We start from the raw sequence: 15,632 nt of genomic DNA, 5'->3' as shown, positions 1-15,632 counted from the left end.
GCACCCAGCCCCGCTCCGATGGGGGGAGGTACCCAGCCCCGCTCCGATGGGGGGCACCCAGCCCCGCTCCGATGGGGGGAGGTACCCAGCCCCGCTCCGATGGGGGGAGGCACCCAGCCCCGCTCCGATGGGGGGCACCCAGCCGCGCTCCGATGGGGGGGGCACCCAGCCGCGCTCCGATGGGGGGGACCCAGCCCCGCTCCGATGGGGGGCACCCAGCCGCGCTCCGATGGGGGGGACCCAGCCGCGCTCCGATGGGGGGCACCCAGCCCCGCTCCGATGGGGGGAGGCACCCAGCCGCGCTCCGATGGGGGGGACCCAGCCCCGCTCCGATGGGGGGCACCCAGCCGCGCTCCGATGGGGGGGACCCAGCCGCGCTCCGATGGGGGGGCACCCAGCCCCGCTCCGATGGGGGGAGGCACCCAGCCGCGCTCCGATGGGGGGAGGCACCCAGCCCCGCTCTGATGGGGGGCACCCAGCCGCGCTCCCCCCTGCCGTGGTCGGGCGGCGCTCGCGGAATGGCCCCGCACAGCTGCTGACCACCCCCCGCTAACACTCAGCCCTCCTGGTGCCAGGCGCTTCGCTGCGCTGCCAAAGTCTCCCCGTCCGAAGGGGCCAGCAGCGCCTCCCCGCGGGACTCCCCTGCGCACGGGAGGCGGCGCGGCATTCGGAGCCTGGCACCGGGTCGGCACCAGGCCTGGGTGCAGGGCCTCGCCCCCTCCGGCTCAGGGCCTGGGACGAGGGTGAATCTCTGCGGGGTGAGCCCAGCGCCGCCCCCTCTGCCTGCCGGCAGCTGTCACTGGAGGAACCGGGGCAGCCCCGCTGGCGGCTGCCTTAGCCGGTTCCCGGATCGCCGGCCGAGGGCAGCAGCGAGCCATGGGTGCTGCGGGAGGTCAGAGCTCAATGGGGCCGGGGCCTCCCTCGGCTCTATGGGGCACCCGGGGCGTTATGGGGGCCGGGGCCTCCCTCGGCTCTATGGGGCACCCGGGGCGTTATGGGGGCCGGGGCCTCCCTCGGCTCTATGGGGCACCCGGGGCGTTATGGGGGCCGGGGCCTCCCTCGGCTCTATGGGGCACCCGGGGCGTTATGGGGGCCGGGGCCTCCCTCGGCTCTATGGGGCACCCGGGGCGTTATGGGGGCCGGGGCCTCCCTCGGCTCTATGGGGCACCCGGGGCGTTATGGGGGCCGGGGCCTCCCTCGGCTCTATGGGGCACCCGGTGCGTTATGGGGGTCGGGGCCTCCCTCGGCTCTATGGGGCACCCGGGGCGTTATGGGGGCCGGGGCCTCCCTCGGCTCTGTGAGGCACCTGGAGCTCTCGGGGTTGGGGGGGCACCTTCAAAGGGGTCGAAGGATTGGGATATGGGCCCCCTGAGCTCGCCCTCCTCTCCTGTCCCCTCAGGTGCTGACGCCATCCAGCAGAGCCAGGAGCTCTGCGTGTGCATCCTGGCACTGCCCCATGGAGACGCTGGCTGCACCATGCCCCTCGCTCGTGCTGCTCTGGGCCGGCTGAGCCCACAGGCGGGTGCCAGGCTGCAGGCCCATGGGGCGCGGAAGTGTCTGGAGACCAAGGCTGGGGCTTTGCTCGCTGTGGTGATGCGAGGGAGACGCCAGCCCTGCCCAAGCTCCTGTGCCCGGGCCAGAGACACCGGCGGCCCCACCCAGCACATGCCCAGCCCTGGAGCCCAAGGCGGCTCGTCGCATTGAGCTCAACATCCGGCAGAAGGGGCTGCTTTTGCTGTGGGGGCTGCTGCCCACCCACCCCGGGCCACGCAGCACCCAGCCGCCTGCCCACCCCAGGACATGCAGCATCCAGCCACCCGCCCACCCCAGGACATGCAGCATCCAGCCGCCTGCCCACCCCAGGCCACACGCTAGCCAGCCGCCCGCCCACCCCAGGCCACGCAGCACCCAGCCGCCTGCCCACCCCAGGACATGCAGCATCCAGCCACCCGCCCACCCCAGGACACGCAGCATCCAGCCGCCTGCCCACCCCAGGCCACGCAGCATCCAACCACCCGCCCACCTCAGGACATGCAGCATCCAGCCGCCCGCCCACCCCAGGCCACGTGCCAGCCAACCGCTTGCCCACCCATCCCAGACCATGCAGCATCCAGCTGCCCGCCCACCCCAGGACATGCAGCATCTAGCTGCCCACCCACCCCAGGTCATACAGCATCTAGCTGCCCACCCACCCCAGGCCATACGCCAGCCAACCTCCCCGCCACCCCGGGCCATGCGCCAGCCAGCCGCCCACCCATCCCAGGTCATACAGCATCTAGCTGCCCACCCACCCCAGGCCATACGCCAGCCAACCGCCCCGCCACCCCGGGCCATGCGCCAGCCAGCCACCCACCCATCCCAGGTCATACAGCATCTAGCTGCCCACCCACCCCAGGCCACGCAGCATCCAACCACCTGCCCACCCCAGGCCATGCAGCATCCAGCTGCCTGCCCACCCCAGGCCACGCGCCAGCCAACCGCTTGCCCACCCATCCCAGACCACGCAGCATCCAGCCGCCTGCCCACCCCAGGACATGCAGCATCTAGCTGCCCACCCACCCCAGGCCACGCAGCATCCAGCCACCTGCCCACCCCAGGCCACGCGCCAGCCAACCGCTTGTCCACCCACCCCAGGCCACGCAGCATCCAGCTGCCTGCCCACCCCAGGCCATGCAGCATCTAGCTGACCACCTACCCCAGGCCAAGCAGCATCCAGCCACCTACCCACCCGAGACCACACGCCAGCCAATCGCCCGCCCACCCTGGGCCACGCAACAGCTGCCCACCCGCCCACGCCAGGCCACAGGGCAGTTTGCCTGCCAGGCTGGGGGTCCCAGGGACTGCCGGCTGCAGTGTCCTAATAGCAACCAGGCTTCGTAAGCTCCTGAGAGAGCCAACAAAGCATCACGCCCACCGCAGGCAGGACCAGGCACCCACTATCTGGTGCCAGTTCTGCCCAGGGCTGTCTCCCCACCAGCCACCAGGCGAAAGCGTTCCCCTGGCCCTGCCCAGCTATGTGCCCATCCACCCCTCGAGGGCACCGGGGCCAGGGCAGTGATGCCCACCTCTGGCACAGGGGCAGTCACAGGGCTTCTGCTCCATTGCCGAGCCTTCTGCAGCCCCCTGGTGCGGGGTGCCTGTACAGCTGCCTGGGGGGGGGTGCATCCCGGTGGGAGGGGTTGTGCCCCATGCCCTGAGGGCACCTACAGGATGAAGGAAAGAGGGCCCGGGGTGGGCAAGGAGCGTGCCTGTCTGGCAGAAGAGGTGACCCGCAGTCCCCAGGGGTAGCAACGGGGGTGCATGTGTGAGACCTTGGGGGGGCCTGAGTCAGCTGCTTATTCCTGCAGTGCCAGCTGGTTCCTCTGCCTGGAGCTTGGCCAGGGCGTGTGGCTGAGGCCCTGGCGCCGGGCGGTGAGAGGGGAGCTGTGGGGTGGCGGGCTGCAGAACTCTGGCTGGACCAGCCCGGTGGGGCAGAGACCATGGGGGGGTTCAGGGAGATGGGCCCAGCTGGGGGGGGATGAGGTGTCACCTGAAGGCCCCGTTCCAGGGCCACTTTACCTGAGCTCTGGGGTCAGAGGCAGGGTCGGTGGGGCGCTGGGGGGGGCGCCCCCATGGCACAAGGCTGGTGAGCGCGGGCCTATCGTCCGGCCTGGCACCCTGGATGAAGGGCTGCAACGCTGCCTGGAGGAGCCACATCTGCTCAGGCCTGGCAGTGCTGGGTGCCCGGGGCGGCTGGCAGGGCATGGGGCTGAGTGCAGGGGAAGCCAGACATGTCACAGAGTCCCCCGGCGATGCTCTGGAACTGCGCCCCACCAAGCCTGTCAGGACTTTGGGGAGCCTCCTCTCCCTTGGAGCAGACTTGTTCAGGGCAAGAAGCTCACACAGCTTCACCTCCTGGGTCTCTCCTTGGAGCATTCAGCATCCTCTGCCCCTCCGTGCGCTTCCCACAGCAAGCCTGCCCCAGCGGGGTCCAGGGGAAGCCAGAGGGTCCTGCACCCCCACTTTGCAGTCAGACGTGACTCTCAGCCAGCCAGTAACACAGAGGTTTATTCGATGACAGGAACAGGGTCTAAAACAGAGCTTGTAGATACAGTGAAAAGGACCCCTCAGCCGGGTCCATTCTGGGGGGCAGTGAGCCAGACCCCCCCGTCTTCCGTCACTTCCCATCCCCAGCCAGCTCCAAACTGAACCCCCCTCCAGCCCCTCCTCTCTTGGCTTTGTCTCTACCCGGGCCAGGAGGTCACCTGAGCTCTTTGTTCACCTTTAGCATCCCTTTGCAGGGGGGAAGGGCCCCGGCCATTAGTTGCCAGGAGACAGAGTATTGGCCATTGATGCACACTGGAGACTTAAGAACTGCATAGGGGAAACTGAGGCACCCCCACAGTATTCAGAGGAAACATTAAGAACAGTCCCACTTCGTCACAAGATGTAGCTGGAGCTGTTCACTGCTGAGCCCTGCAGTCACGTTCCTGGCCCCCAGCCCTGCCTCCCCCTGCATTGGGGCAGGTGATTTCTGCGGTGCTGGGTCCGTGGGGCCCGGCGCCTCCTGCCAGTGCAGGCGGGATCCCGGGCAAGGCCCATGTCCCCTGCCCAGTGCCAATCCCGTCCACCCGGGCACAGGGCTGGGAGCGCAGCAGGGCGGGTGCCAGGCCACTCTGCAGCCAGGTGTTTCCTCTGCAGCAGGCAGCTGAGGCCAGCACTCCAGAGCCACGGGCACCCGCAGCACGGACGTGGCAGGGCTGAGGGAGGTTAAACAGGACCGACTGCCGCCCTCAGCTGGGGGGGTGGGAATGCACCTGGGTGAGGAAGTGGAGTGCAGGAGCCAAGTCCCATCCCCCCAACCCCTGGGATGGGGGATGGGTCCTGGGGCTTCTCCACCCCTGACTCATCAGGCAGGGCCCACGGGCCAGGCATGGTGGATCCTGCTGCAAAGTAACCAGGTGGGAGGGGCAGGGGCAGAAGCTAGTGGGGCTCAGCGGGGGAGGGGATAGTGCTGCGCTCCAATGTGCCCCCACCCCAGCCTGTGAGCCAGCCTCCCCCCCGCCATCACTGCCCCAGGGCTCCTCCCTTCCCACCAGGCCCTGGCAGTGCCCACCCTGCACCCCCCGCCAGCCTGGGACTGGACAGCAGCATCCCAGCCAGGAGAAAGGCTCCGCACCCCCCCCCCGCTGCTCCTCGCACACCTGCCCCCTCCCCGCTTCTCCTTGCACACCTGCCCCCCCATGCCAGCCCTGCCCCCCAGCACACAGCTCTACCCATGTCCGCTCTGGGTCTGTCTCATCCCCCGTCCCCACGGGAAGCGGTTCACACTCCCACCTCCCTGCTGCTGACTTGGCCCCCCGCAGTTTCATGCCAGCCCCCACTCCCAGCCCAACTCCCTGCCCAGCGGCCAGAGCTTGGGGTGGGGGGCTGGCGAGCAGCTCTGCCCAAGCTGGTCTCAGAAATGCCAGCAGGGGGCAGCAACGTCCTCCCAGCTGCACATGGGCGTGGCCCCACACGGGGTCGGGGAGGGGGTTCTCGGGGTCCAGTCCATAGAGGAGGGGGTGGCAGGTTCCCGAGCACCAACATTGCTGCCTGGCCCCGGGGTGCAGCGGGAGGGCTGTGCCCAGGGTCAGCCCATGAGAGAAGAACCCAGGAGTCCAGGCCCTGTTGATGCTCCCCCCAGTTGGGCCACAAACTTCCCTAGTCGGAGGTGATGCCGATTCTGTAGCATCAACCTGGGGCTCCCTCCACTAAAATTTTTCCCCCTCCCCACCTAGCCCCCCCCCAGATGTGCCCATCCCCGGGCACCCAATGCAGCCATCTCCATCCACTAGTTCCCAGCACTGATCTGCCCCCCTCCGGGACAGGCACTGATGGGCGGGGGGCAGGGAATGTTGGGGGGGGTACCAGCTGCAGGGGGAGGGTGCGATACCCCTGCCTGGCTTCTGGGGCACCCAGCACCCACAGTGTTAATAAGAACAGCAGCAGGTAACCCCTCAGGAGCCTCCCCCGCCAGCACTCCCCCCCAGCCAGTGCTCCCACCCCACTCCCATAGCAACCCAGGGTGCGCCCTGCTGAGCTGCCTTCATGGCTGTGGCCCAAAGGGCCGATTGTAGAAATAAAGCCGAAGGGCCCTTAGCCCCTCTCAGCCCTGGGCGAGGGGAGGGGCCTGCGCGGGGGACGGGGCAGGGCCCAGGCTTGGTCACTGGTGCCAACTCTCACGAGGTTGCAGGTGTCCCCTGCCCCATATGGTTTTCCTTAAAGCCCCAGCTCCCGGAGTCAGGGGCTCTGGGTGATTCCAGGCTTACAGGAAAAGTGAGTTTCTCCCCTTGGGGTGCTGCAGGAAGCTGCCGAATGTGACCCCGGGGCACCAAACCGCAAATCCCCAGAGCCAGTATTTCACCGTAAGTGCTGGGTCTTGCAGCCCAGCTCCTGCTGCCAGATGAGCCTGGCTCATGGGGCTGGCGATACAGTGTCAGCCCCCAGCCCCAGGCAGAGCTGGGATCCGCCCTGGGGGCTGGCGGGTGAGGGGGTCGCTTCCTAAGCTGGGAGCCCCGGAGGCACCATGTATCACCTGGATCGGAGCCGGCACCCGCTAGCGGGGACAAGGCCCATGCCCCAATCCCCACCCCCCTGAGCCAGCCAGTCCCCGCCAGTGCCCCGCCCCCAGCCCCACTGCGGCCCGGCTGAGCTAGCTGTGGGGCGGGGGTTCCAGTGGTGACCTGGGTGGGCATTACATGGTCCGGAGCCCTGCATCAGCCCCTCCCACCCAGGCACAAGGGGGGGAGATTCCCCCATCCCTGCCCCCCAGTGCCATCCCCCTGCTCCCAGAAGGGGGTGGGCTGGGGGCAGGTCTGTGCGCCCCTCCCCCAGCACTCACTTCACCAGAGCAGCCACCCAGGCCCAGCCCCCCCCAGCCCCCCGCCCCCAGCCAGCAGCTTTCCCCATAAAAGGGAAGGTGCGCGGCTGCTCCACGCGCTGTCAGGGCTAATGGAAGCCAGGCCAGGCCCGGCTCTGCCAGCCCCCCCCCGCCAGCCAGCCAGCAGCGAGGGGCCACGTCAGGGGCAGGGACGGCTCCATCCAGCAGGGGGTGCCAGGACCCACCACCACGGGGCCCCACGGCTGAGCCCCTTCGCCAGCCCCTGGGATGGGACAGTCACTGCCCCCCAGCGACCCTCCACCCCCATCATCCCAGCCTGCCCCCCCGCGACTCCATCCCCCACCCCCTCCAGGACTTGGGGGGAGCTGACGGGTACTCAGGGGGAGCACTACCACAGTGGGGTGGGGAGTGAGCAGCCCTGGCTGGGGGAGCTGCAGAGAAAGCAGGAACCGGGGTGACCCTTCCAGCCCCCCAGGGGAAAATGGAGGGAACAGTGGGGTGGGGAGAAGTTTGGGGGGAACATGGAGGCTGCAGGAGCTGGGGGGTGATGTGGGGGAGGGCCCATGCTCTGTAGCCCCCCCCCCAGCACAGCCAGCACCTTGCAGCCTGAGTGGGGGTTTATGCCCCACAAGGTGCAGCAGCTGCCGCCTGGGCAGGTTGGGTCTCTCGGCCAGGTAACCCCCCCTTGGGCACTGCTGGGAGACACGAGGCACCAGCGTCACTGACTTGCTGGAGGACACGGCCTGGCCCTGATCTGCCCATGAGCAGGGGACCTGGGTCCAGCTGGGCAGGTGATGGGGCCTGAGGCACCCGTGGGGCTGGTGGGGGGTGGAAATAAGAGAGAATGAGGGGGTGACTGTGTCAGGGGCTGCATGAGCAGAGCAAGATCGAGTGAGCCTGGCACCGGGGGGGGACCATTGCACTGGGGTGAGGGGGGCAGGGCCAGGGCACTGGGTGAGGTGGGGGCGGGGCACTGGGGCTGTGGCACTGGGTGAGGTGGGGGCGGGGCACCAGGGGTGTGTGGCACTGGGTGAGGTGGGGGCAGGGCACTGGGGGTATGGAACTGGGTGAGGTGGGAGTGGGGATTGGATGGGGCCTTCATGGCCATGGGGGAGCAGGTTCCCCTCCCCCTTGTGGGCCCAGTGGGCTCCCTGCCATGCGGGCATGGTGCCCAGCTCGGGGCAGTCGGGGTGTCCGGGCGCGGGGCTCAGCAGGACCTGCCCAGGGGAGACCCCGGCTGCAGTGGGGAGCTGGGAAGGGGCTGGGCTGAAGCCAGGCCAGCTCCCCACAGGACATGACTCATCGGCTCTGCCGGGAGATCAGCAGCGGGAAAAGTCCCCGTGGGCAGAAATTCCCCTGGGAGCCGGGGCTGCGGGTTGGTGACCCCCGATCCTGCCCAGCGCTCGGACAGTGCCCCTCACTCCCCGCCTGCAGCCCCTGCAACCCAGCCCTGGGCCCCCTCCCCCGAGCTCAGCTTGTGCCCCTCACTCCTGACCCCCAGCCCTGCCAGGGCCCCTCACTCCCGACCCGCAGCCCTGCTCACCAAGCCCCCCACCCCGAGCTCGGCTTGTGCCCCTAGCTGTCCCACCCGGACCCCCGCCCAGCGCTCAGCCCTGGAGCTGGGTTTGGCAGCTCTGCTCGGAGTTGCTATAATTAGCCGTCTGCAAATAGCTGCTTTTGGGTTTTATCAACGTGGCCAGTCCCCAGGGAGCAGCGAGTCGTGTGAAAATGCTGCGCTGCTGCAGGCTCGTACAGGCGGCCCCCCGATGCAGGAACCCTCTGGGCTCCCCAGCTATGGCATAGGGGAGCCTGGGGGGGCCTGCCCCGATGCCCCAGGGATGGGAGATGAGGCTAGCATCATCCCTGGGGCAGGGTGGCAGGGGGGCTGCCTCCCTGCCCCCCCGCAGCCATCCAGCCTCGGCCCTTTGCTCGGGATGGGCTGGGAGCCCGGCCCTACCCTGAGCTCTGGGACAGGCCAGGCTTTCCTGAGGGGCCCTCCCGTTGCTTTCCCCCTGGGTTGACCCCTCCCTCCTGCACCCCACGCTAGGCTGCCCCCTCCCCCCTGCACCCCATGCTGGGCTAGCCCTCCCCCTGAATCCCACCAGCTCCTCCCCCCTGCACCCCACGCTGGGCCATGCCTGCCTCCTGCACCCCACCAGCTCCACCCCCTGCACTGCTGCCCTCTCCCCCCTGCACCCCAAGCTGGACCAGCCTTCCCCCTTCACACACCAGCCCTTCCCCCCTGCACCCCATGCTGAGCCAACCCCTCCCTCCTGCTTCCCACCCTCGACTGGCCCCTCCCTCTGCACCCCTTGCTGGGCTGCCCCCTCCCCGGCTGGCCCCTCACTGTCCCACAGCGCAGGTATCTGGGCTGGTCGTGCAAGGGGTCCAAGCTGTGTAGGGGGAGCTGGCCCAGCCAAAGGGGCCTTTGTGGGTCTGCAGGCAGCTCTGCCCTGGACTGGCCCCTCCAGGTCCAGCAGGCAGGGGAGTCTAAGCTGCACCTGGGGGTCTGAGCCTGGCCTCAGTCCCAGCTGGGGGGGCCCAGCCTGGCTATTGTGAGATTCCCTAGGTCGGGGGAGGGGGGCTTCAGGGGACGAGTGTCCAGCCTTGGGTGTGATGGGCAGCACTTGGCACTATGTGACAACTCAGGGCACTGGCTGCACATCGGGGGTACCCAGCCCAGCAGGAAACAGACACGGGGCAGGGACCAGCCATGTAGTGCCTCATCAGCAGAGCAGGGATAGAACCCAGGAGTCCTGGCTCCCAGCCCCTCCCCCAGAGCTGGAGATAGAACCCAAGGGTCCTAGCTCCCCTTCCCCCTCCACTCCCAGAGCCGGGGATAGAACCCAGGAGTCCTGGCTCCCAGCCCCTCCCCCAGAGCTGGAGATAGAACCCAAGGGTCCTAGCTCCCCTCCCCCCTCCACTCCCAGAGCCGGGGATAGAACCCAGGAGTCCTGGCTCTCAGCCCCCCTGCTCTAACCATGGAGAGGGGAGACAGGCTGAGCTCGGCCTCGGCACAGAGGACAGAGATGGGCAGCGTCGTGGGCTGGCGTGTGGTGGGGCAGGTGTGAGTTATGGGGGCTCAGTGGCCCCAGGCCCGGGCCATTGGGAGGGCATAATGTGGGACTTTCACGTGGGGGGTGACACGGGGCCTCTGCTTGGTGGGGGCTGCTGAGAGTCATGGGGTGGGAAGCCCCCGGCAGGTTCCCTGCTTGGGTTTATTTGTCTAGCCCTGGTAAACAGCCGAACACCCTCCCCAGGGTGCTCCAACCCCTGCCCCAGGTGCACAACCCCCCATGGGGTGCACCCCCCCCAGGGTGCTCCAACCCCTGCCCCAGGTGCACAACCCCCCATGGGGTGCACCCCCCCCAGGGTGCTCCAACCCCCGCCCCAGGTGCACCAACCCTCCATGGGGTGCACCAACCTCCCCTCCATTGCCCATTGGGGCAGCTGTGCTGAGCGGGGGTTGGGCTGGGATGGACCCACAGGAGGGGCTGGGGGGGCTCCATGTTACTTTGCAGCATCAGGGAGATCATTACTGGCCCTGTCTGGCTCCATCTGTGTGTTTGTCAAAGAGCCTTTCCTGCCCCCCTCAAGCCCAGATACCCCCCATGAGGACCCAGCCGACGCCCCCCCCCCAAGCCCAGCCGATGCCCCCCCCGGGCCCAGCCGACACCCTCCCCCAGGGCCCAGCTGACACCCCCTGCCGGAGCCTGCTCAGCACTGTGCTGGGGGGCGCTGGCCAGGGGGCACTGCCCCCTGGGCTCCTCAGCCGTGGCACTCACACCCGGGTCCCCTGGCCAGCACCCTGGAGGGGCAGCTCATGGCTGCAGCATGGGGCCAGGGACAAGGGGGCGGGAGGGGGCAGTTCTGTGAGGCGCTTGTCCGGCCCGGGACAGCGGCTGCAGCTGCCGTGTGGCAGGGCCCGGTGCCCCATGGCGTGGCTGGTCAGAGTGTCCTGAGGCATCAGGCCCGGCTCTGGGGGGAGCAGCCCCCTCGGCAAGCCCCAGCCGGGCTGTTCCTGGGGCCGTGCCCCGTGAGCCGGGGGGCAGCAGGGCGGAGCCCGGCCCATGGGGCAGAGGGGACTCCGCAGGCCCAGGTCAGCTCCCCGGGGCCCCTGTGGCTCAGGATGCTCCAGCCAGCTGGGCTTCCCCTGGGCTTCCTGCCGAGCCAGTGGCCGGGAACAGAACTGCTGACCCCGGGCTGGGCCGGGTGGGGAGCGCGGCTGCTTCCTGCAGGTGGCTCCTGTGCTGGGGGCCCCAGGCCCCCCCGTCCCTCCCGTCCCTGAGCCCCTCCCGGGGCCCCCGGCTGCTGCGGCGGGGAGGGCTGGCTCTGTCAAGGGGCCCGGCGCGGGGGGCTGGGCTGGGGGTGCTGCCATGGGGCAGAGGAGGCTGCTGGACCCGAGCCTGGCCAGGGCTGGCAGCTCCATGCAGGGGGCATCGCCTTCCCTCAGGCCTGCCGCCAGGCCGCCTGGCTGTGACTAACGTGTCAGGGCCCCGCTTTTGTCCCGGTCACGCTGGGTTCCTCCGTCAGTCTCTTCCACTGCCTAGCCCCGGGCCCGGGACTGCCCAGGCGATCCTCCCACCCTGCCCAGAACCCCCTCGCACCAGGTGCCTAGCCCCATGCCCAGTGCCCAGCCTGACGGCTGAGGTGCCCCGCCCCATTCCAGGTCAGCAGTGAGCCCAGTGGGGGGCGGGGGGGCTGTGTGCATCTGGGCACCCATCTGGATGGGGGGCTGAGATCCCCATTGTGATCATGTGGTCTGTCCCCCTGGATAGCACCGCCTAGAACAATCCCCAGACGCCAGAACTGGCAGCCCCATGTAAACACTGTCTGGAATAGGAAAGCCACCAGCCCCTGGGAGATTGTTCAGTGATTCGTTACCTTCCCTCCCTGCTAAACTAACCCCTTCTTGCTGGGCTGGGAACGTCTGGCTCCTGGCGCCCATTCCCAAACCCTGAGCCCCAGGTAGGTACTCACAGCCCAGGACCCAGGCACCCCCACATCTTGCGAAGCTAAACACTGTAGACTGAGCTCCGTGAGCCTTGCACTGCCAGGCAGGTTTTCTAATCCTGAATCACTCTCTGACCCACTCCCAGTGATAAACATCTTCCCAGAACTGTGCTCTCCAGCACCGGACACAGGACTCCAGCTTCTGTCCCGCCAGGTCAAATAACCACTCGGCTGCTGCTCGAGATTCCCTTGGGTTTGAATCCCAAGAGGGCATCAGCCCTTTCGGCCACACTGGTTGCACTGGGAGCTCATTTTCAGCTGATTGTCCGCCACAACCCCTGATTTTTTCAGGATCCCTGCTGCCCAGGATCAAGTCCCCCAGCCTGCAACTCTGGCCGCGTTCCTTGCTCCCAGGTGGACATTTAAGTTTAGTTGTACTAAAACACAGTTTGCTTGGCCCAACTGACCCGGATCGCGCCATATCAGTGACCTGCCTTCTTTTTTATTCCCCCCTCCCCCGGGGTTTGTGGGGTCTGCAAACTTTATCAGGGATGATTTTATGTTTTCTTCCACGTCATTGATAAAAATGTTAAATAATATTGAGACAAGAACTGATCCCAGCAAGACCTCGCTGGAAACATCCCACCCAGTGATGGGTCCCTGTTCACAATTACATTCTGAGACCTATCAGTTAGCCAGTTTTTAATCCAGTCAGTGTGGGTCATGGTAATTTTAAAAGTATAAGAGCGTTCACAAAAGAACCAGATAAGATCCTGGAGGATCTGTCCTTCAGTGGCTATTAGCCAAGATGGGCACAGACACAGCCCCATGCTCACGGTGACCCTAATGCTCTGACTGCCAGAAGCTAGGAGAGGATGATGGGTGGATCACTCCATAATTGCTCTGTTCTGTACGCTTCTCCCTGAAGCTCTGGTATTCAAGTTATCCAGACCTGCCAATTTTAAAATGTTTAATCACTGCTTTTTAACACCCTCTTGACATAGTAGTGGAATGGAAAGAGTGTTACCGTATGATATGACAAGATCAACTATTTTCTTCTCAGATACAGAACAGAAATATTTATTGAACATTTCTGCCTTTTCTGCATTTCTATTGACAATTCTACCACTTCCATCCAGTAATGGACAAATACCATTGTTAGGATTCGTTTTGTTTCTAATATAATTTAAAAAATTCCTTCTTGTTGTCCTTATCTCTGCTGGCTGTAGATTTTTCCTTGTGTCCCCTTTCCTTCCCTTATCAATTTTCTACAATGCCTAGCTTCTGATTTATACTCATTGCTAGCAACTTCCCCTCTAACCTAGGTTGGCATTTTTTAACCAATATGCCTTGTTTCTTGCATTTTGGGACTCTAGTAAAGTGTTCTTAAACAATTCCCAATGATCAGTCACACATATCATTGTGTGGGTGGGTGGGGGGATTGCTCTGTTTGCGGGTATCCCTGTCTGTGTATCCGTGTGTGTGTATCCAGGTGGTATATGGATGGGGGTGGCTGTGCAGAGGGCTGCACACACTGCCCCGGGTGCGGTGGCTCCAGGCCCAGTGCCAACAGAGCTATATCTCTACACCAACCCCCACTCCACTGTGCTGCCCGTGGGCTGCACAGCTGTGACTAGGCTGGAAGTGGGCTGGGTCAGAGAACACCCCCCCCCACACCATGAACCTGGTCCCAGCCCCTCACTGAGCCAGACACCGGGGGGGGGGCAGGGACTCAGGAGCCTGGGGTCAGAGGTCACCAGCGCCACTGGCAGCTAGGCAGGCCCAGGGGATGCCAGGGAAATCAGCTAGTCCTGGGCAGGGAACGGGCCGGCGCCAGCCACACGCCAGGGCAGGGCTGCAGCCCTCTCTGCTGGGCCAGAATCCGCACCAGAGCAAGACCTCCTAGGGCTGCCGAGAGCCTGAATGGGAGGGTGTCACGGACTCACAGGTCGTGCCCACTCCTGGCCCCGTGCGGTCCGTGGGGGGTGCCCCTTCCAGTGCGACAGCCCTTCTCGGGGGTCCACGCTCTCTCAGCGTCAGGCCCCTCCACCTCCTGGAGCTGCAGTTCTCTGAGCCTCAGCACGTCTGTCTCTCACCGGGGGCCCCCAGGTCTCCTCACCCCCGAAGGGGTTGCTGCCCCCTGCTCTCTAACCCGAAGCGACTCTCAGCCAGCGTAAAACAGGAGGGTTTATTGAGTTGAACCCAGTGCAGGAAACTCTCCAGTCTCAGGCCTGGCCTCCCTCAGCACATCCCAGTCCCCCTGGATCCAGGTGGGCTCTGCCTGCTCCCCCTCTCCAGCCCAGAGCCCCCTGGCTTCCCAGCTGGGCCTCCGATACCCCCAGCCCCAAGCCCCCTCTGTCCATTGGCTTCTCTCCAGGGACACAGGGTCGTAACCTGGTCACCTGGGCCTCCTCTCCTCTCTGATCTCCTCTGGCTGGAGCCGGCTGGTCAGGTCACCGGGGTCCTCTCTCCCCGCAGCCCATTGTCCTCCCACTGGCCAGAACCGGCTGGGACTCCTGAGCTGGGTCCTCGGATCACCAGTCGCTGGGGTCTCCATCCTCCAGGCCATCGACCGGGGTCCTGAGTCCCTCTCCCGTCCTGTGTACCAACAAACTCCCTCTCCCCTCACCTCGTTAAACCGGTGACACCCGGGGACACTGAGTCCTCCTCCCTCTGCATGCAACCCCCTGGAAAACACAGAAAACCCCAGAAAACCCCTCACTTCCTCACACAGGGCCTGTATCACACAGGGCACGAGGTGTGGGGTGCTGTGGTGGGGCTGGGGGTGCCGGGGCAGAGCTGGGGGGTGCCATGGTGGGGCTGGAGGTGCTGTGGTAGGGCTGGGGGTGCCGTGGTGGGGATGGGGGTGCCGTGGCAGAGCCACAGTTGTCATGGCGGGGATGGGGGTGCTGTGGTGGGACTGGGGGTGCCATGGTAGGGATGAGGGTGTCATGGCAGAGCCCGGGGTGCCATGGCGGGGCTGGGGGGTGCCATGGCAGGGATAGGGGTGCCGTTGCAGAGCTGGGGGGTGCCATGGCGGGGCTGGGGGTGCCTTGGCAGAGCTGGGGGGTGCCATGGCGGGGCTGGGGGTGCCGTGGCAGAGCTGGGGGGGTGCTGTGGCGGGGCTGGGGGTGCCGTGGAAGAGCTGGGGAGTGCCATGGCAGGGCTGAGGGGTGCCATGGCCGGGATGGGGATGCCATGGCAGAGCTGGGGGTTGCCGTGGCAGAGCTGGGGGGTGCTGTGGTGGGGATGGGGTGCTGTGGCAGAGCTGGGGGGTGCCGTGGTGTGGATGGGGGTGCCATGGCAGAGCTGGGGGGTGCCGTGGAGGGGCTGGGGGTGCCCTGGCAGAGCCGCGGTTGCCGTGGCGGGGCTGGGGGGTGCCGTGGTGTGGATGGGGGTGCCATGGCAGAGCTGGGGGGTGCCGTGGTGGGGATGGGGTTGCCATGGCAGAGCTGGGGGGATGCCGTGGCAGAGCTGGGGGGTGCTGTGGTGGGGATGGGGGTGCCATGGCAGAGCTGGGGGGTGCCGTGGTGGGGATGGGGTTGCCATGGCAGAGCTGGAAGGATGCCGTGGCAGAGCTGGGGGGGTGCCGTGGTGTGGATGGGGGTGCCATGGCAGAGCTGGGGGATGCCGTGGCAGAGGTGGGGGGTGCCGTGGAGGGGCTAGGGGTGCCCTGGCAGAGCCGCGGTTGCCGTGGCGAGGCTGGGGGGTGCCGTAGTGTGGATGGGGGTGCCATGGCAGAGCTGGGGGGTGCCGTGGCGGGGCTGGGGGGTGCCGTGGCAGAGCTGCGGTTGCTGCGGTGGGGCTCGGCCCGGGC

The 15,632-nt window shown here is 66.7% G+C and overlaps 1 protein-coding gene across 1 annotated transcript in view; it reads left to right on the top strand.

Annotated features, from left to right (window-relative positions):
• Positions 1-8,156: 8,156 nt before the first annotated feature.
• EMILIN1 (elastin microfibril interfacer 1) overlaps positions 8,157-15,632 on the top strand; it is an 18,129-nt gene continuing 10,653 nt past the window's right edge. The window contains exon 1 of the mRNA XM_030554354.1: positions 8,157-8,241. Coding sequence (XP_030410214.1) covers positions 8,157-8,241 — 85 coding nt within the window. The remainder of the gene's footprint in view (positions 8,242-15,632) is intronic.

The sequence above is a fragment of the Gopherus evgoodei genome, chromosome 3, assembly GCF_007399415.2.
Source record: "Gopherus evgoodei ecotype Sinaloan lineage chromosome 3, rGopEvg1_v1.p, whole genome shotgun sequence".
NCBI classification, from domain to species: Eukaryota; Metazoa; Chordata; order Testudines; family Testudinidae; genus Gopherus; species Gopherus evgoodei.
The sequence above is the reverse complement of the archived record's forward strand: the minus strand, read 5'-3'. Positions and strand labels throughout refer to the sequence as shown.